The 21,390-nt window shown below is 34.0% G+C and overlaps 1 protein-coding gene across 20 annotated transcripts in view; it reads right to left on the bottom strand.

The window, feature by feature from the left end:
* The window catches only part of PPFIA2 (PTPRF interacting protein alpha 2), a 508,377-nt gene that overhangs the window by 64,883 nt on the left and 422,104 nt on the right, over window positions 1-21,390 (bottom strand). For all 20 annotated transcript variants that reach the window (XM_008004129.3, XM_008004144.3, XM_073020972.1 and 17 more), the window contains 4 exons: window positions 20,489-20,518; window positions 16,994-17,124; window positions 15,121-15,275; window positions 1,732-1,825 (listed from right to left, as the gene is read on the bottom strand). In XM_008004129.3, coding sequence (XP_008002320.1) covers window positions 1,732-1,825; window positions 15,121-15,275; window positions 16,994-17,124; window positions 20,489-20,518 — 410 coding nt within the window. The remainder of the gene's footprint in view (window positions 1-1,731; window positions 1,826-15,120; window positions 15,276-16,993; window positions 17,125-20,488; window positions 20,519-21,390) is intronic.

Consider the following 21,390-nt stretch of genomic DNA (forward strand, 5'->3'; position numbering starts at 1 on the left):
CCTAAATACCATTAATCCATGGGGAATAACTGTACTAAGAAATGTTAGCCATTTTTGCCTTATAGAATGTTCTTAATATGCTTCTTAATATTAAAACAAGTATTCTACGTAATACATTTTACAGTTACATTTTGCCAATACATGTTGCAAAATAAAACCCAAAGTCAAGCATGGTAAGATATTTAAGGGAAGAACTAGTATTTTTTCGGACTGTGAGGGTACTTAGTAGTTGAGAAATGAATCCATAAAATTATTATCAAATCAACCCAACAGTGTATAAGGTTAATAATAGTTAAACTTTAAATATGTTATTTTAAATTGAAATGTTTATCTTTAGTAGCTATTTAAAAAAAAATATTCCAGTTGGTTCCATCAACAACTAATAAAGTATGCAGTGCACTGCCTCGGTATCAGACTTATATGCAATTGTGAAAGCTGTTCAGATTGCCATTCTTAGTTAAGTATTTCTCTGGGAGAAATGAGAATTAACTTTTAAGGGAAATAAACTGTTTCCATTAGTCAGGCTGGGTTTTGATCATTTATATATTTTTAGACTTGAAATCAACTGCCAACATTTTAAAAAAATTAACAGAGGAAAGTATTTTTTAGAAGAATGTTTTTCTCAATAAATAGTTATGAAATAGAGTATATCACTAACTGGTAGGACTAAACAAAATTAAGACATTTGAAACAGATTATGATAATATTTAAACATATTTTTGAGTGATCAGTAACTAAAGAATAAATATACATTATTGATTATGGCTGAGCATTTGATTGTATTGTAGAAATAATGATGTTCTCAAGGTCATTTTTTCTGGACAATGTTCCTACTGAACTGGGATATATGTACATAATTTTTAGTAATTAGCAAACTAATAAACAATTAGGTTAGTGAGTTGTTCGGCAACTTGTAAGTATATACTTCCCCATTATTAGTAAACATTTACAAAGCAAGTGAGAAAGCAAAATATGAAGTCAATTGATTAGCCTGTATAGTATAGTCCTAAGAGCCTATCTGTTACAAAACCATGATGAAAGCAGTGAATATTCTTTCATAGGAAAGAAGGAAAATGTGAAAACTAAAAACACAATGTAAGAAATATTTGAGAAGAAGGAAAAGAAATAATTAACCAATAGATTCTGGAATAAAGAGAAATTGATTTACATTTAAAGAACATGTCCTAAAGGTGCCATTTTGTCAATGAAAATGTTACTATGTATTTTTAAAATGTTATTTCGGGACCTACTTGCTTTCCAACAGCTGCTGCAACTCAAAATTTGCCAATGTTGCAAGTCATTTAAATGTTCCATATTATATATGAATGAAAAGATACACTATCAATTTCCTGACAGATGCAAAACAATCTGCTCTGAGTCTAAAATAAGTTTATATTCAATCAGTCAGAGACATGTTTCTCCTTTACTCCATTTCAAAGAGTAGATACTTATAATTGCCACGAGAGAAAACAAAGGTAGATGGTATAATCTCATTTTATCATACCAATCAGGTATAATTTTTACCATCAATAGAGTTTTGCATTACTTTTAAGGATTTTGAAACACATCCATGGATGGTTACACTGAAGAAACTGCTTATTTCCACCACAGGCCAACACTGGCTTCAATATAGTTCTTTTGTTTCCAACCACTCTCTTTTTAATTCCCTATAAATAATAATAAAGAATTAGTAAAAGTTAGAAAAAGAGGGGAAAAAATCCCCAAACCTACTTTTTCTTCAGTCTTCGATCCTTCTCAGCTTGAGTTCCGAGTTTGCCTAACCCCAGGGACTCCTGAGCTGCAGCTTCAGTCTCCATAAAGCCTCCTGTGAAGAGAAGTAACTAAGTATTCAGATTATGTTGGATAGGTTGTGTCAATTCTGAAGTCAGGTTGTTAAACGTTTAGTTGAGCAACTGTTTAGTATCACATTTTAAAATGTTCCTTATATTACTAACCTAACATGCATAAAATGGCATGGGTACATACATAAACATACACTGAGAAAATGAAAACAAACAGTACCTACGGGGATACAATTTGTTGCACCCAGTGGCAACATAATGAATGTGGCCTGTACACTGACAGACACTTGAATATACTGTCCTCAAGTCTTAAGGTCTGTTTTTATACTTTTCCTATGGAAAATAAGTACAAATATCTACACAGTGTGTGATATTTGTTTATTTTTTCAACACGTGAAGTATTTGCAATATTTCACATATAATGGGATAAATGATAGTCAATTGGGTAGGAACTCAAGTATATGTTTTCCATTACAAGTTGAAAGAATGGAGAGGCTTTTGCTGACTTTTAAGAGCTCTTCATAGACTGCTCCAGGAAATTTGTTCTGCTCTACTGGCTGACTCCAATATCCTCTTACTTCCATAACTTGATGTGTTCTGAGAAGGTTCTTGTGTTGTTTTAGAAACTTCATAATATTTTTTGAAAAAATTCTAAATTTCTTCAAAAGAGTTTGATAAAAATAGCTATTACCCAGTAGGTCATAAATTCTCATTTAGTGTCAATATATAATATGTATACCTCATATAACTTTGTAATAAAAAGAGGAAGAAAGAAAAGTATGATGTATTTTAAACAGATATTACAGGATTTCTAAACTTACAAAATTAATTCATAAATTATCTATCGTAATTGAAAAATATGGACTTACTCCCTATGTTCTGAAGTCAAACTAAATGAAAATGCTCACTATTTTTAAATGGGTTAAGGTATATAATTTTTTTTATAAAAGAAATTTAAACTCCAGTTAAGGTCAAGATTACATAGAAAGATTTAAGCTAATACAAACTCTTACAAAGACTATGCAAGAAATTTCATCACTATATCGGCAAATAAGACTATCGAAGACAACTTTTGCTCTTCTCTCATTGTAGTGAGCACTTCCTTACTTAACATTTGCAGGACTTGACCAAGATATGGTTTCTCTTTAGCAGAGTAAAATATCTTACCAAGGCGCCAGCAGCAAATGTTGATGTTACTATTTTTAACAACTTATTTTAACAAATAATTTATAGTACTGGATAATATTAACTTTTGAACATTGATATAAATAAATTAATCTCATTCCTGATAACTGTCTTACTGAATTGTATAATTTTTTAAAAGTCTCCTTTAATTAAGAACACGTTTATTGCTGTCTAGATCTAATTCAGAGATGTGGAGTTTGAGGGCCAAAATTTGTTTTACTTATTATGCACATGTTTAATGAATGCAGGTACTTAAATCTTTTTTTATTATGAAAGATTTCTCTTCTTGGTATGGATTAGGAAAGTTTTCCTCTGGTGACTAAAGTAGTCTTGGGAAACACTTTGAAATGGGAAAGTTTCCATTATGTACAGTGAGTGCATATTTTCATTTTATTTGTCTCATCTGTATATTTCCCTTACTGTATATCAATAAATTATTACTCAGAGTCTTCAAATAATAATAAAAATGTTCTCTTGAAATGTAAATGAAAATGAATGAGTCATTTAAAAGTTATAACATTCTTGAATGGTCCATATGGGGACATAGAGATTGATGAGGCAGACATTTTCAATAAACAGTGAAACATTTTCAGCCACCAGGTGGTTGGATGAATCAGGTTTTTATTCCTCTGAGAAATACAAGAACATTTAAATTATGATTTAAATGTATTCATACACCCAAAATTTTAATAGAAAAAAATCACATTTTTAAATAATAAAACTTGAAATAAAAGCAAAGAAAAATGTAGGAATATTTTGTGAGCTAAATCTAGATATTTTATTTTCTCGTAAATAAACATAAAAATAAAAAGCATGAAGAACTTAGAAATACTGGGAGTATTTCAAAATCTAGTGTCTTGTTTTCAAAGCATTTGATAGATTACTGGAAATACATCCTGCGCAAAAAATGCCAAATACAAATGAGACGTAAGGCCATTGTAAGTAAAGTTATTTTTAAGCATCACATTCAGGACAGTGTACTTAACCAGGAGAAAAGTCCCAGCAAGTGCATATTTTCAGCCCAATAAAAACACTTCTGAAGGAGGACATTTTTTCATAGAATTGACCTAGCTGCCTCACTCATCTCATGTTTATCTTTGTACATACTTTATCAACTAACCGGTAAGGGTGACCTTAGCAAAACCAGTTTGCTAAATCTTTTACTCTATAGATGATTATCTGAATCCAGTGAGAGTCTGTCTCATTCTTATCCAGGCATCAGTGGGCTCATATGGCTATGTGAACTTCAGAAATATCTATTTATCTATACCAATATTTTATTCACTCACTACATGTGACTATTAAGCTCTCGAAATATGCCTAATCCAAGTGATGTACTATAAGTGTAAAATACACACCAGGTTTTGAAAACGTGGTAGAAAAAATACATGTAATTAACAAATTTTAAGTGATCATGTGTTGAAATGAGAATATTGTTTCTATATTGGGTTAAATAAAATGTAGGATTAAAATTAATCCCACCTATCCCTTTTGACTTTTCTTAATGTAGTTACCAGAAAATTTAAAATTACATACGTGGTTCACATTTGTGGCTTATATTATATTAATGTTGGCCAGCACTATATACCAGAGTTTCTACCTGGATACAGTACATCCATAGAAGGAATGTAAATGTTTGTGTATGTTGAAGGAGAGTGCATTTTTGGGGGTACTATGATTGGCACACACTGGACAGGGGACAGGAATTCTAAACCTCCTTCATTAAGAAGAGGATCTGTAGCTTCTTTTTTCTTTTTTTTCTTTTTGCAGGGTCTCAGTCTGTCCCAGGCTGGGGTGCAGAGGCACCATCAGAGCTCACTGCAGCCTCAAACTGCTGGACTCAACCTATCCTCCTCCCGAGTCCCTGGGACTATAGATGTGTGCTACCATGCCTGGCTAGTTTTTCCACTTTTTGTAGAGATGAGGTCTTGCTATGTTGCCTAGGTAGGTCTTGAACTGCTGTCCTCAAGGGATCCTTTGACTTCCCTCCCAAAGCATTGGGATTACAGATGTGAGCCACCAGGCCTGGCCTAGCTTGTCATTCTCAAAATGACAAGTGCCTCAGAGGAGAAACAGAGAGAAACTGGTGTGTGGAAGCTAGGGGTTACTCATTCTTCAGGAGGTCTATTAGGAAACTATGTGGAAAGAACACAATGAACTCCACCCCTTTCATGGCCTGAAGTGCTTGGGCTTGAAGGTTTGAGTTCCATGATTCAGTGGACTACTTACATAATAAATTGTTTATCACCTTGTCAGGGTCCGCCTAGGGCTTGCGTGTGAGCAAGGCAGCATCCTTGCCCTCAAATAAGTTTTCTTGGCTATGACTCAGGCACGTTTACTTCTGAGACCTTTGAGGACTTGGATTTGTTGAGGGCAAGACCATTCCTAGTGTGTGACACACACAGTCAAGGAATTTTTTTTTTTTTTTTTTTTTTTTTTTTGCCAGCCCCTCTTCCTATGTAAACAGTTTTGAACCACTAAAAAATCAGTGGGACAACAATCTACTAATTCAATCTCATACAATACCATTCTTGCCAGTGGGAGCGAGGGATCCAATTGCCAGACCACCCTCTTGAAAACAGGGTCAGATCACTGGTTCAGGATGACTCCATAGATGCGAGTCACTAGGCTCCCTAAGGCATCTGGTCGAGTACATGCATGGGGTAGAGTGTCAATGAAAACCCTGAAGGCGAGAAACAGGGACCCAGGCCCCTGCTGTTTGGCTGGATCGGGCAGCATGTCCAGATGGCACTACTTCCCTGCTGGTCCCAGTGTCTGAATAGTAACTAAGAACATTTTGATGCTTCCAGCGATTAGACCCCAGGTCCAGTTCTTGGCTGGGGGTGCCTTGCCCAGATGGCACTGCCAGCCTCAAACTACCCCAGACATTACAGGAGTTCTTAAAATTTTTCAAGGAAGATGCTACAAAATGTAGGGCTCGTGAAGGCTCAGGGCTGCAGAGCTCAGGAAGGAGACTCACATGCCCAGATCTATAGATGGAACTAGTTGGAGATTATCTATTCATTTGGATTGTGAAGGTGTGAAAGTTGTTAGAACCAAAATGGAAAAGAAAATCCTGGCACATAGAGCCAGTGAAGGCCATGAACAGAGAGTTCTCATGCTCCCATGCATGATAGCAACAACAACAACAACAACAACAACAACAACAACAAAAGACCCTACGAAAGCCACAACCTTGCACAAAGGTCATTGCAATCCTATGCAAAAAATATTTTTATAGGGATATCTGTCTGGCAATTGCCTGTCCAACCTCTGATTGGTGGCACCCTTGTTATTAATTTGAGTAGTCAAAGATAATTGTTTCAAAAAATTATACAATCTTAATTTTTTGCCTTTAAAAATCTTTGTCTTCCTTTCCTTCCCTGAATGTACACATAGTTTATAGTTTACTATGACATACATACTCTTATCGCAATGCTCTATTCCTAAATAAACATCTTTTCTTTTAGAGAGCATCTGTATCTGTTATTTAGGCCAACAAAGATAAATATCTCCACATTTCCCAGTCCTTAAATTCCATTCAAAATAACTTATTTCATATTGGCCCTTGAGATACAAGTCCGTAAAAATTGCTTGAAAACCCATATTGCAAAGCCTCTGTCCCTCCATTTGTCCAGCAGAGGTCTCTGTCATTGTGTGAAAAAGAGAGCTCTAACTTTAATACAATCTGCTGATGATAGCTGGCTTCCTCTTTCTTTCATTAGACCTGTCTTCATCGTTAATCAAAAGCACGTGGTTTGTATTTAAACACATTTGAATGTATAAATTGTTACTTAATTGTTCAACATCTTTTAGTCTGTTACCTATCTGGAGACTGTATTTAGACACAGTGACTGGCTCATAAAGGGTATGTAATAAATACAATCATAATTGGAGCGAAATACTACTTTATTTAAAGAAAGACCCTTTCACTATGCAGAGCATGAGTCATTTCTAATTGATACTTTGTGGAATTTACATTGTAACTATTGGTTCCTTAACATCAAGGAACAATCTAAATTTTGGCCTAAAAGCCAGCACGGACATCCAAATTTTAGATGTAGAAAAATACAGTCATGTGCCACATAAAGACCTTTCCGTTAATGATGGGCTGCATTTATGACAGTGTTCCCATAAAATTATAAGAGCATATTTTTACTGTACCTTTAATGTTTAGGTACACAAATACTTAACCATTGTGTTACGATTGCCTACGGTGTTCAGTACAGTCATATATTGTAGAGTTTTTATAGCAACAGGCTATACTTATAGTCTAGGTGTGTAGGTGGCTATCTCATACAGCCTGGGTACATAGTAGGTTATATTATTTAGGTTTGTACAACAAAATCTCCTAAGGGATGCATCTTTTAGAATGTTTCCTTATCATTAAACAGTGCATGACTGTACTTGTGAAATGATGCTGGTATACTGCTGAAGCCATTTTTGTCACTGTGAAATTACTTTTTTATTAAGCTTATTATAGTAGGTCAATGAGTTCAGACAATTATAATACAAACTGGCAGATAACCATAAAAGAATTGCAATTTAGCAGGCAAAGAAAGCTCTTTGAAATGTGTATAATGCTTTTCATATGCATTTAAAGGAAACTTGCTAAAGTAGCCTTAACCTAATGATATATGTGTTTTTACATATGTAATTGGGAATTCTGCTTATTCAAAGTTAACATATTTTTCTGTTTTCATTATTTTTTTCACAGTTTTGTTGTTTTGGCTCTATTTGATCACTCCTTTGTCTTGAACATCTCTTTGTCTTAGATTTGTTTCATCTTTTGCAATGCCTGTTAATAGCCTCTTCTTTATCCTAACCATTCACTATTGACATCAGCTTAGTTGGTCATGTGTGTTCTTTTTTCTTCATAGTAATTATTAGTAGAGCTCTCTGAAGACTCCAGAGAGTTGGTGTTTCCCAGGTGGCAAACGAATGAGTATGTTAAGATGGTATGGAGCAGATAATTTCCCCAGAAATAGCAAATGTTTTCATATTTCTGTTTCTTCTCCATATACTATCATCATTTTTTCTCAGCTGACAAACTGCCTCTGGAGAATAGAGCCTGTTTGCTCTAATCCTTAACTCTCACTTCTGCTTGGATGCTTGACCCTGGAACTCAGATCATCTTATTTCTGTGGTTGGTTCTGCTTCAAGATGCTGCCTCCCAATCTCTGCAGTTTCAATCCCTCTGTGACTAGGTAACTTGAGCTTCAGTCCTAATCATTTCCTTTGCTTCATAATTTGATATCACACTTCTGACCCCAGTCAGTACCAACTTCCTATTTAACTACAAAAAGCACCATTTCTATGACATTCTCTATGGAGCTTACTCTTTCACATAGTTTCAATATTCTTCTCAAAGATAAGTCCTGTTTGAAACTCTACCTTGACACCTTTTCAAATACGTAGGAACACTGCATTTAGATGATCCTAGTGGAATCAAACATATACAGAGAGAGAAAAATTAACCCAGAACTCTCTGCAAACATTCTGTCTGTATCTTGTATTAGAAAATTAAAATGTTTCTGTGTGATGTATTTTTTTACTGTTGCCTTGAGTTCTTAATTATTCATTTATATGGGATGTCTTCAAGATGTTATATACTTCCTGAAGTAAATAATCATATTTTAAATTTCTTTATGTACCCACACATGTTCCACAGGGATAGGAACTCAGTGAAGTATTTTTTGATTGAAATAGTCCCGAGAGTCTCCTTTCCTGAACATCAAACCTGGAGGTAGGAGCCAGGATTCACTCTCAGCTCTCTCACTAAGTAGCTGCTCTGCCTTCTGAAATCATCTCATTGTTACAAGTATAGAATGTGGACAACTACATGATCCTCACATATCTTCTAGAATCTTTAGGCATATAGCTCTAGAAGTCTGTAATCTTAAAAGTAGAAATTCCTTTTCACGGTAAATATTTTAAGGTGTATGAGTGGTATAAAGAAGAGTTGCCTGAGAAAAGACTTAAATGTTAAAGATTCATAGATTCAGGATTCCTAAGGTTGAAGTAGGTCTTAAAGATCATCCACTACAATCATCTTTCCAATGCTTGGATCCTCTCCACAACAGCTCTTCCTAGTATTTGTCTAGCTTTTGTTCAACAATTTCTAAGTGACAAATAACTCACTACCTCATAAGCCAGCCCACTTTGTATAGAATTCTGACATCTCTGTTCTTTCTTACATTGAGATGAAGAATAATTTTGTACAACTTTAATACTTTGGTTCTAGTTTTGTATCCTCACTTAACAATGAAAAAGACGATAGCTCTTATACAGAACAGCTCTTCAAATTTTGTGATCAGCTACTTGGTAGGTCAGCAAAGAGAATAAACACACCATCTACTTATGTTCTCTGAACGTGATTCCAATCCTCCACATGTCCCTAATTTTCCCCGCCAACCTTCCTCCAGGTTGATGATGTGCCTTTAAAAGTACAGTAACCAGGATGAATTCCATTGCTTGGCTATTATTTTATCATAGCAGAGTAGAGTAGAAAAAACTTTCATATCAACTCTTATGTCTATTAATGTGGCCTAAACTTATTAATCAATATTGACTTTAGAGTCAGTTGAAATTTTTATTTTTTTTTTCTTTAAAACTTGCTTCTAAGAGCTATACTTTTAGAGTAGGATAATTTAGATCCCCCTTATATCCATTCTATTATTATTATTATTATTTTTGGCGGGGGAGATAGTGTTTAGGGGTAATACTAATCTTTTCACTTGGGATTCCTCCCCTTAGTAATACCCTCAGGTATCAATCAGATACCTGAGCTGTTGAAACATTCATATCCAAGTGATTTTGAATGTGCTGATCAAGAACAGAGTCCGTCCTAATCATGCCACTAGAAACTTTGATCCAAGGTGACGTTACTCCACTCATCAGCACTACTGGGCAAGGATTATTTAACCAGTTATAAATCCCACCTAACTGTTCCATCACTCAGACCCCATTTTGACATTTTGTCCCCAGGGATGTCATGAGTGATGGCTTGCTCACCACCTTTCCTTATCTGTTACTAAGTAAATTTGTCAAAGAAACAAAGGAAATTAGTCTGACGTAGCTGTTTTTAACATAGGTTAATTTACTTTGTTTCAAAATAGATGAATGCCTTCAGATAAAATTAAAAGTCAAGCTAGTCAGGACTGCAATTATTTATGCATGATCACAGATCTTAGGGTTCACGGCCACTGTTCCTAGTTCTGACAGGACAGACAATGTAGCAGATAAAACATTTCTGGGCCAAAAACATAGTGAAGTTTTTGTTTTAAGTATAAAGTTTGTATCTGTTTATGTATTATCTTTGCTAAAGTGAAAATTCCTCCATGCCAACAGCCATGTCTTAGTCATTTTCCTAAAGTCCATAATTGGTACTCTGCATTTAAGAATGGTTCAATATATGTCTATTTACTGAAAATAGGAATAAATAAATTATTCTGGATCATCTATGTCTTCTCTCCCTCCACCAAAAAAAAAATCTCCTCAACTGTGGGGCATAAATGCCCTCTTGGTAATGCCTATATTCTGTTGAACTTTTTCTCTTCAAGTAAACAGATAGAAACAAAAATGAGTTTTTGAATGATTCCACTTATTTGTATATTCTACTCACATCAGATAAACCTTCATTTCATTCATTTTCTCTAAATTTATATATTACTAAACAAAAATAACAATACAGATTTTATAATTCTCACTTTGGTCTTGGTGATTTTTCCAACTGTCTGTTTATTTTGATGGACGGCATTCCTGCCACTGCTTTTACATGTTGATGCCACTTGCTTCTATCTATTATTTGTCATATTCTCACTTTCCAACTTTTGTAACAAATCTTTTCATATATGTTTTAGGCAGAAAACTCCCATTTCAGATACATTACTTCTTCCTTAATCCACATCATCATAAATATAATTGTGTGTTACCATCCTCTGGAATTGCTTTGACAGTACATAGCCTTTGGTGTCCTGACTACTTTTCCATGTTAGTTAAGACTGCACCTATTTCTAGAGTTTCAGTGTAGTGTGTTTGGAATTGATGCTGTGGTAGGTCGTAAAGTGATTGACAGATGAGGAAGGAAAAAAGTAGTTGTGAACAACTCAGTCTTGTACATTAAATGCAGGGTAAAGACAAGTCAATATTTGGAGATAATGGCAAGATCAAGTGACAACTTTTAAAAGTATAGATTAGACATGAGCGTATTGGAACAATAATGGAAATATCATAGATGCATTGCATATGGATGTATAAATTGAGGGGTGTGGAGAGATCATGGTCATTGTGCTGTCAAGTCTTAGCAGGATGCTATTACATTCTGAATCTATATTCCAGGAAGTCAGCAGAAGTACATATTAGTCCTGTTGTCATGGGGATACAAACCAAACCTGTTTATGTAATTTTTCATCCTGGGATTTGTGACATAGAAAGATAATGAATGGTCAGGTGTGGTGGCTCATGCCTGTAATCCCAGCACTTTGGGAGACCAAGGTGGGCAGATCACCTGAGGTCAGGAGTAGAGATCAGCCTGGCCAACATGGCAAAACCCCATCTTTATTAAAAATTAAAAAATTAACCAGGCATGGTGGCGGGTGCCTGTAATCCCAGCTACTAGGGAGACTGAGGCAGGAGTGTCACTTGAACCAGGAGGCGGAGGTTTCAGTGAGCCGAGATTGTGCCACTGCACTCCATCCTGGGTGACAGAGTGAGATTCTGTATAAAAAACAAAAAAATGTCAATGAACAAAAATACAAAGAAATAGATAGAATGACTCTAAAACCAGATCCCCAAGTAAGCTAGAAGGAATGCTTCCTCTGTTAAGTGAGCTTCCCTAAATTCAACTGTGACCTTCAGGTAAACTTGGCTTATATTACGCTTTATTTTTCCTGAATAGTACTTACAAATGGAATTTGAATGCTTGACATGGAAGAATAAATGCTCACTGATTCATTTAAGTCTACACTACTCCTTTTTATCTTCTGCCCATACACTGATAGACATTTCAGTTTGGAAATCTTACTCCTGCATTATAAGCAATAATAATATGAACAAGAACTGTAAACCCTGGTAAGAATAGAATGAATTTTTCACAAGATATATAAAAACTTGAAATCTCCTATTACTACCACAGCTTTTTCTATCCTACTTTTGTAATTTGAGTGAACTAACCATTTGAAAAGGATGTCATAAGAGATTTTTAAAATAAAATAATTTTGCTTGGTTTCTGTTAGGTTTATTCAGTTGCTTTTCAACACATTGCTTCCTTTGAGTTTTGGGTTTCCATATTGATATTGTCTATGCTAGTAACACATTAGTAAGAACAGACAATGTACATATTGAGTTTGATTCTTCATGGGTAGGGGTTATCCATACAATCACATTGACTGATCCTTCCTATCTGAAGTTTGTTATTACCCTAGCATTTCAAATTATTATATACAACAAATAAGATATCCTCTCCAAATATTTTCCTTTGTGAATGACTACAAACATCTCCTTTGCTGTTCATCATTTCTGATAGAACCAAGGAAAAATTTTCATAGTTTTATTTACACAGCTTTCCTTTTCCACACCATATTTCTTTTATAGGCATGTAGTATAGCTGCTTTCAAGTTAAGTCATGTGTCTCTGCTCTTTTGAGTTAAACCTTTTAGGAGTTATAAATCTTAGCACATGGTTCAGAATTTCAAATTTGGTACTATGACATCACTATCTCTTTGCCTTAATATTTTCCCTGGCATACTATTGTATTTTATAGTTCTGTTTTCACTGGTAGAAGAAAGAACATTGACAATGTTCCTGTGTTTTAGAATTTTTCAGATCAAGACATTAAAATCATAATCATTCGAGATGTTTCCCTAGGTTCCTCAGATGCATGAAGAAGCAGTACTAGGGTGTAGTCCCTGGGTTTGAAAAACTTGTATGGTCTTTCCATCACAACTTGGATACCTCTTCTAGGACCAAAGCAGACCTAAAATTCATAGCCCTTAACTAAAGTATCAATGGGGCCCATGTATCATTTCCTTTGGTGCAAATATGGTTTTCTGGAACCTGTTTATACCTGTTTTATTTTTATTTTTTCAGCCTTATTTTCAATAAAGACTTTGTTTCTTTTTTCTGGAAGCTTTGATTCACCATTTATGTAGCTTCTACCTAGCTTCATAGGTATAGCATTTTGCTTCTGTCTTCCTCATCCACATTGCAGTCCTTAACATGCTGCTGATTCTGGCTTTGTTTAAACTCTACTTCTGCTGTTCTATGAAATAAAGCAATATTACTCAGAGCTCAGAAACCTTCCCAGGTATAAACTGTGACCCGAATTAACTATTGCTAGTTTCTGACTTTAGTGGGGTTGATAAGAATGTAATCATAATTGAGTTAATTCTTATCTGCTCTGACCTAAAACACACAGTCACTGAAAATGAGTAATAAAGGCTAAGTTTCTCTAAGGTTCTATATTTTTCTAGACTTAAACTTACATCTTGCATACCTTGATTTTGACAGAATATTGTTAGTGAAATTTCTAATGATTTAGGAATTTCTCATCAAAGTTAAATATGAAATAACAACAGAAAATTTTAAGTGATAAGGGCAATTAAATACATTTTAAAAGTAAAGTGTGAATTATGGTAACTAAGATGAATATATGTTGAAATATAAATAAATATGATTATGATGTTAGCAAAATTAATACTCAAAAATAATTAACCACCCACACTATAGTGACACTGTAATATATTGGGTATGACAGATCATTTGGTAAGACAACCACGAGTTATCAAATAAGATAAAACAAATTTTAAAACAATGTCTGGCATGTATATTTTAAATACAAAATATTCTGTGTCTCTCTTTTTTCCTCATGCAATAACATTATGTATAGCCTAAAGAGTTCCTCTACTGAGAAAGAGGGATACAAAAAGATTTAATTCCTTTGTTGGGGAACATATAATCACACATTGGCCGCACGTTAGTTTCTTGTAGCTTCTGATGCTTTGTGTAGGTTTCACACTGTGGAAGCCAGGAAAGGCATTTTTGGATACTGTAGTCATAAGTCTGCAAACATGAATATCGTAATCAGAAATTCTTTTGGTGGTAGGGCAGAAAACTAAGTCTTGGATTTGGGTATTCCTTGCAAATAATTATTCCTCTATTTGAGAAACCAAACGATGTACTAAGAAATTTGGGTCATTCCATTCAGTACTTACCACTGTAGGTAGGAGTTTAATTCTTTCCCAATAATATAACTCTAAAAATTAATACATAGAAAGACAACTCCCAAAAAGCAAAGTATATATATAATCATTTCAGAAATATCACATATTCTTCAGACAATTATGTAAGTATGTATCATGTATGTATATCTGCTTATTTCTAAATATATATTTAAGTAGGACCATTTCAAATGTACTGATCTATATTTTTATTCTATCAGTTACTGATAATAACTAATTATAACACAATATCTATTGCCCTATTATTTTCCCCACACCCGTCCCTCAACTATACACCATAGAGTTTATTAGGGGGAAGGTATGATAGTTTTAAGGAAACAAAAAAAAATCATGTTCTTCACATTTTATGTAACACATATAAAGCTTTATTCTAACTTTTAAAATATTCTTTTTAATTTTTTGGAGGCTTACCAATTTTTTCAACAGAAAAACCTTTAAATCTACATCGCTAAGCTTTTACACACATTCATGCGCTAAGTGGCAGTATACTCAATGGTTTTAAGCTGATTTTGAAACACTGGCACCACGATGAATATCACAGTTATGCGATTTATGAAGACATTATTTACTCATTAATAAAATAACGTTTATAGCAATAACATTTACTTTGTAGGTAGCTGTGCCTGTCACAAGAGTTAGCATTAAATACATTTTAGCTATTGTTATAAACAGAGAAACAAAAGAACTGAAAAGTTCACACAATACTCTTTCCCTGTAAGTTTTATTAAGCATTATTTAGCTAAATTGAACATTCAAAACTGATCAAAATATAAATTTTGTCAGGTAGAAAAGAGAAGAAGTGAAAAGAAGAGCAATGAAATGAAATGAAAGACGAACACTCTGACGTGACTAAAATGAGTGGCAGTAGAAAGTCTTAGCAAATGCATACTTACGGAGCTGCCCAAGTCGAGCTTTTTCTTTTTTACCAAACAAACGTCCTATTGAAGACTTGATTCCTTTCTTCTTGGGGGCTTTGTGAAGAGAATCTTGGCTGCTGTTGGCACTACCAAGCCCAAGGCTTTCTGGCTCAAGAGAGACAGATAAACTACTGCAAAACACAAAAGAGGAAAATACTGCTCATTTTCGTGCAACATCCACAAGGTACACAAAAGTTGTTTCCTTTATAAATGCACCAAAAGAGGAACAAGTAGACTTGTAATGTCATTTTCCCCCCTATCTTCCCATGTTTCCTTTTAAGATATTAAGTGCAGTTTTTTTTTCACCATTGGGCCCTGAACCTCCAAATTTCCACAAGAGAAATGTATTTTTGCTCCAAATGGCTTTTTTTCTTACTTTTTCTTATATCATCTCAAACTAATCAGTGAATATAGGCTAATTTATTAACTGCCTGATAAATGGCCTTCTATTATAGAGCACTTGATCCATTATCTATTTATTTCTCAGAGTTTGTTTTTCTAATCTTAAACACAATGACCTACAGCAAGGAACTGAAATATAACTAATTGTGAAGTTGAAGCTGCTCTTCCAATCTACAGTTTTACTTGATTTTCCTCTAAATTCAGTTAATTTAAAATCATCTGGCTGCAATCTGGAAGCAACAAACCATGTACCCTCGTGATCAATGTATATGTTTTCTTAATTAGAGTTCTCAAATATTATTTTAAAAACATGTTAAACTGAAATGCTCTTCAAGCAGTTGGTTAAGTTTCAATTTCTGGTCAATATAGTTGACATTGTATTAATAGGAAGGGATCAATAGACATTGCTATTAGTTTCTACAGTTGTTAATTTTATAATACCATGATAAATTATTTACTTTTACTTATTCATGCCAATTAATTTGAACTCACATTCCCTAACTTTCAAAGCAATAACTTTTTATATGCTGAAATATACTCTGTTTTTGGAGAGTGAAAGAAGTAATATTTTGAAGCTGAAGTAACTGATTTTTCCACATTAACAATAAAAAATAATCAGAAAAAAGAAATGACTGCCAACACAGAAAGCCCTACTTTTAAAAGCTTTTATTGTAAAACATACTATCTAGAAGAGAGTTCTTTTATTGAAGTATTAATCCTTAAGTCATTGTATTTGGTTACATCAATTATGTGTCTACAGATGCTGCAACTGATGAGACAATAGGAAAAGATACATTTCAGATATAAACTACATGCTTCGGTATATTCATATCATCAGTGATTATAGAGATCTGTTTGTAATGTTCTGTGCACATGGATAAGACAGTATAAAGAGTTGGGAGGACAAATGACATATTTCTCCATCTAGACTTATCTTTTTTCTTTAATACTTTAGCCAAGGACATTTTTTTCATTTCTAGTAACTTTCTGACTGAGGAGTTATTATTGCTGGCAGCAGCAGTACCTGCAGGGTGCACATACCTGTCTGCTAAAAGGCATAATCATAAACTTTTCAGACTTTAATTATGCTTTTACTGTAATCCAAATTTATCATCTTGTCCTAGAGTCTCCTTAGTTTTTTGTTACTATTTCTAGTAAGTCCTTCCTCTAGCCTGATCTCATTTTAATAGAAAATATCCACTAAAAATTAGAAGAGCTATTCTTATCTATTTTGACTAATAAGACCACAAAGATACAGTTAATTTTAAAAACACAAATTCGATATCAAAATTGAAATGTGGTTATTTCACAAGTGATACCGGGAAAAGGAAGTTGGAGAATTCTGGCTCAGTGTAAATCGTTAAGCATTCTATTTGACAACAGTGAAGGAAGAGGAATATTTTTGAAAGGAGGGCATTCAATGTGCAGTGTGCCTGCAGCGTCTAACCTTCGAGCATCATTGTGGTAGGAGGAAGGGAGAGTGTGAGTCATTCTGATGGCTCTAGGGGTAGGAGGAGGAGAAGTTTCACATTTAATTGTTGCTTTGTCCTCTCGACCATCTTCTTCCACAACTGCAATCTAGAAGCAAAAACAATACATTCAAATAAACGCTTTCTAAATTTCAGTTGAAATTGATACAAATGGAGAATCATGAGAGCAAGGCTACTGAGTAATTTTAATACAAAATAAAACAACAAAACTTGGGGCATATAAGTCTTACATGTATAAATTTCCATTAAAGAGTTTGATTTTCACAGATATTTCAAGTGGACACATTAAAATTTTAAAAAAAACATAGACCCACTACACAAAAATGTTTGATTAATAAATGCCATAGATCAAGCTCTTCCAACCCACAGCCTGCTGGACACATACAGCCCAAGATGGCTTTGAATGAAGCCCAACACAAATTCGTAAACTGTCTCAAAATGATTTGTGCATGGACCTTTTTTTTTTTTAAAGCTCGTTAGCTATCATTAGTGTTAGAGTATTTTATGTGTGACTCAAGACAATTCTTCTTCTAATGAATGTAGCCCAGGGAAGCCAAAGATTAGACACCCCTGCCATAAATCAACTAGATGCTGACTATTGATCTATAGTGTTTATTGACATTGATCTATGATATTTTATAATATCAGAATATAAACTCTTTACAAAAAGGTATTAAACACACATTTGAACAATTCACTAAAATATAGGATTATACATACTCAGGTTATAATAAAGACATCTTTTAAGCAGGGATTTTTGAAATGAGAAGTTGATAAAATATAACTTTATCAGATAAAGTGCTTTACATCAGTCAGCCTAATGAAATTTATTAAAGGGTGTTTAAAATATGAGTTGTGGTTTGTAAGAAAAAAACTCTTTTTAAAGTGAGAATAATAAAAGGTAAGATGATGATATTTCCAAATTGTTTCATTTTACTACCATGATGGAAAAACTGGCAAAGACATACAGAAAACCAAAAGAAGATGAGATGGGAGTGATTTCCTTAAATAACAATTTAGTACAGAATTCAGAACAACTCAGGATACTATCCGTCTTGTCAGAGATCAAGATATAGAGCTGTAACTTAAAATTTGTTTCCAATGTCAAGTTAATTGTAGAGAAGTAGTTTTTACAACAATGCTGCATATTTTTCATGGCATCATTGTGTAACACAATATGGAGAGATCAGGATTGTAGAAAACACAGCTAAAGACTTATGGTTTTGAGAGTTCTGATGAAAAAAGTTCTAAGTATGGCTAAACAAAAAATTTTAAAGTTTTGGGGAAATATTTTGTTTGTTTTTATGTAAAGCTATCATGCATAAATGTGTTTATCTATGATAAAGACCTCGTACCTTCGAGGAACTTCATGAAATTATCAGGACTTTTGTCACCCAATCCTAGGTTCCTTTTAACAGCTTAGGTAGGTAGGCATTTTTATATAATTCCTTTGTTCTATTCAACTAGCATATTGCAATCAGGAGAATCTTTTTCAATAACTGCTTTCGGATTGATTCTGATGTTATGGAAAACCTTTTCAAACCCACACCCCAGCTAAACTCTTAAGCGTGTTTCTGAACTATTCCTAATACAAGTTAGTGTTTTCACAGTTCTGTGATCCCACCACGACTCTTCTCTGATTGTTTCTGCTAGGCATGGCCATTTTTGCTGTCAGAATTTTGCTTCTGAAACACCTTATAAAATACCTTCTTTGTCCTCCCTGCCAGCCAAACTATACTTATTCCCAATAACAGCTTTTAAAAACATCATATACAAAACTTTCCTCTGAATGTCACTTAGAGTTTTGGACTCAGAGAGGGATTTGAATTCTGATTTCTCTTAAATGTTGAATAAATAGGCTGATTACTTTTCTGCTTTAATATTAAATTTCCTCATCAATAAAATTGAAGTGATATAACACTTTTCTTAAGGTGTTCTTTTGAAGTGTAAATACCAGCATGTATTTAACTTCTTCTCCGGATACGCAAGGTTTTTTAGTTTGTGGTCCTTCTTTCCGTGACTTTTCTCACAAATTACGTTGTTAATTCCTGAATTATTTGAGACTACATTTTCGTATAGAACCTTCCATCCTACCTTCCTATTTCTAACACCCATTAAACTTTTATAGTCCTTTTAAGGTGATGGAGGTCAAAGAAAATAAAGACGTTATCCTTGGTAAACTTGGTAAATAAGAATGAACTGGTATTGTTAAGGAGAAGAGGCTATAGGAAGACAGATAATAGCCCAGGAAAAGAAAATGCTAATTCCATCTATTCAAGCCATGTAAGTATAATATAGATTCCCTTATTATCATTTTTTAAAGGAAATAAAAGTTGTCTGGTTCCAGGAGTATTTCAATGTTTGGGTGTAGGCTGACTACCACATCTTGAAGATGCTGAAGAATAGATTTTTGCACTGCATAGTAGTTTGAATCTTTGAAATCTTTCTCATCTGATGTCCCATGAGTGCAAGCTCTACTGAATTGTCTAATAAGATGTCATTTTGTGAATCAGTACTTCAGTTCATTTTGTTTCCCATATCCCATATTTATTCTCTTGATTTCATTCCAAACAGAAAAGCACTGTTTCGACCATATATATATATATATTTATTTCGCATATTCTTGATGCTCTGGCATCTGGAGAGGATGCTCCTCTATCCCTAGGGATAGTTAATTCCTGGAAATAGCACATCACTCGCCTATAAGTACACCTTTCATATGCAAACCAAAGAACTCAGCCCACACTCTAAATCATCTTCTCCATCTGGCTCTTACCCTCCAAGAGGCAATATTCCTTTGCCCTAATTACCTGCGGGCCAGACTGAGACAACTAGAGAGAGTTCCTACACCTTGGGGCCAGACGAAATTAATCAAGCTACCCATCCTAAACCTGCTTACCCTGCCTTCTCTTGCCTTTCCCTAAGAGACCTCAGAAAGCCTTCTGCCCTGCACCCTCTGCCTCCTGACTGACCCTGGTGCTGTCCTGAGGCACAGAGTACTCTCTCCTTTTGGGAACTGTGAGTAACAAACTATCTTTCTTTGACAGCTGTCTCCTGATCTGTTGTCCTCATCCTATCAACACAATAATAATAAAATATTTGAAAACAATGAGCATTAATTATATATGCTAAATATTAAAATATTTGTAGTATATATTAATAAATATAAATATTTATATTAAAATATCAAATTATACCATCCTTGGTTCAAATATTCAATGAAAAACAGGATATTATGTTTCTTATAATCTAATTATTTCTCCAGAAAGCATAAACAATTTTATCTTTGAAGTGTTTTCTATTATAATCAAATTTAAACAATTCAATACAATTTAAATACTCTCAACTTTTTAATGTTTTATTGACATTCGACTACAGGGAATATTATTTTAAAGCTTTCATAGAATAAAACAATATTCAATCTGTAATGATGTAAAAGTCATTTACAGTACCTTTCTCCGATGTTTCCTTAGATCACTTGGCTGTGATTGGCAGTAATAAAAACAACATAAAACAGAATTAATTAAGAATTAACATTCATTTAACTATGTTACAATTTTAAATAGTATCTACAACTTGACTATCATTTTTTTCTTCATTCTATTATTTTCTAAATAAATATCTTTTAATTACTATAGAAGCACTCCTCGTAGTAGTTAAATTTAGAGACGGAACTTCTCAGGTAACAGAAGTCAGAGGCTTGTTTCCATAATGGGGCCATGTGTACAGGCATTGGATACAAGGCATGGACCCTGGGAAAGAGAAATTGTGGAATGAGCTAGAGCGACTGAGTCTAGCTAGAAGACTGAGCTAACTAGAAATAAATGAGACTTCATCTTTCCAATAAAATATTATTGGGAATGAAGATCCAATGCATATACAAGGAGTTTATAAACTCTTGTTTTTGTCCCATCTATGCAAAGCTTTGGGCCTCCTTTGGGCAGATACACTGTTCCTGAGGGATCTCAGAATTTCTCGCATCCTAAAATCCTTCTCCATACCACAAATGCCAAAAGCTCTGGGACTGCTGCTTTCTTGTCAATGCTCTTTTTTAAAACTTTTAAAAATAGTTGTGTTTTATGATTTCAAATGAACCTTATTCACTTAATGCCTTTGTTCAAATTTCTTAGGTAAGCAAAACAATTTCTGTGAAACTATGCCATTATGTTTTGCATTTTTGTTGTTGAGAAATGTGTTGATTTTACCCCACTCAATAGTCTAACTAGATATCACTAACATGTTGTTTTTTGCTTATGGATTTGTTGTGAGGTAAAAGTAAATACGGGTATGCTTTATTATCAGGAGAAAAATACCACAATGTTTGTAAATTATTAAATAATACAAATAATGCAAT

This window comes from Chlorocebus sabaeus, chromosome 11, assembly GCF_047675955.1.
Source record: "Chlorocebus sabaeus isolate Y175 chromosome 11, mChlSab1.0.hap1, whole genome shotgun sequence".
NCBI lineage: Eukaryota > Metazoa > Chordata > Mammalia > Primates > Cercopithecidae > Chlorocebus > Chlorocebus sabaeus.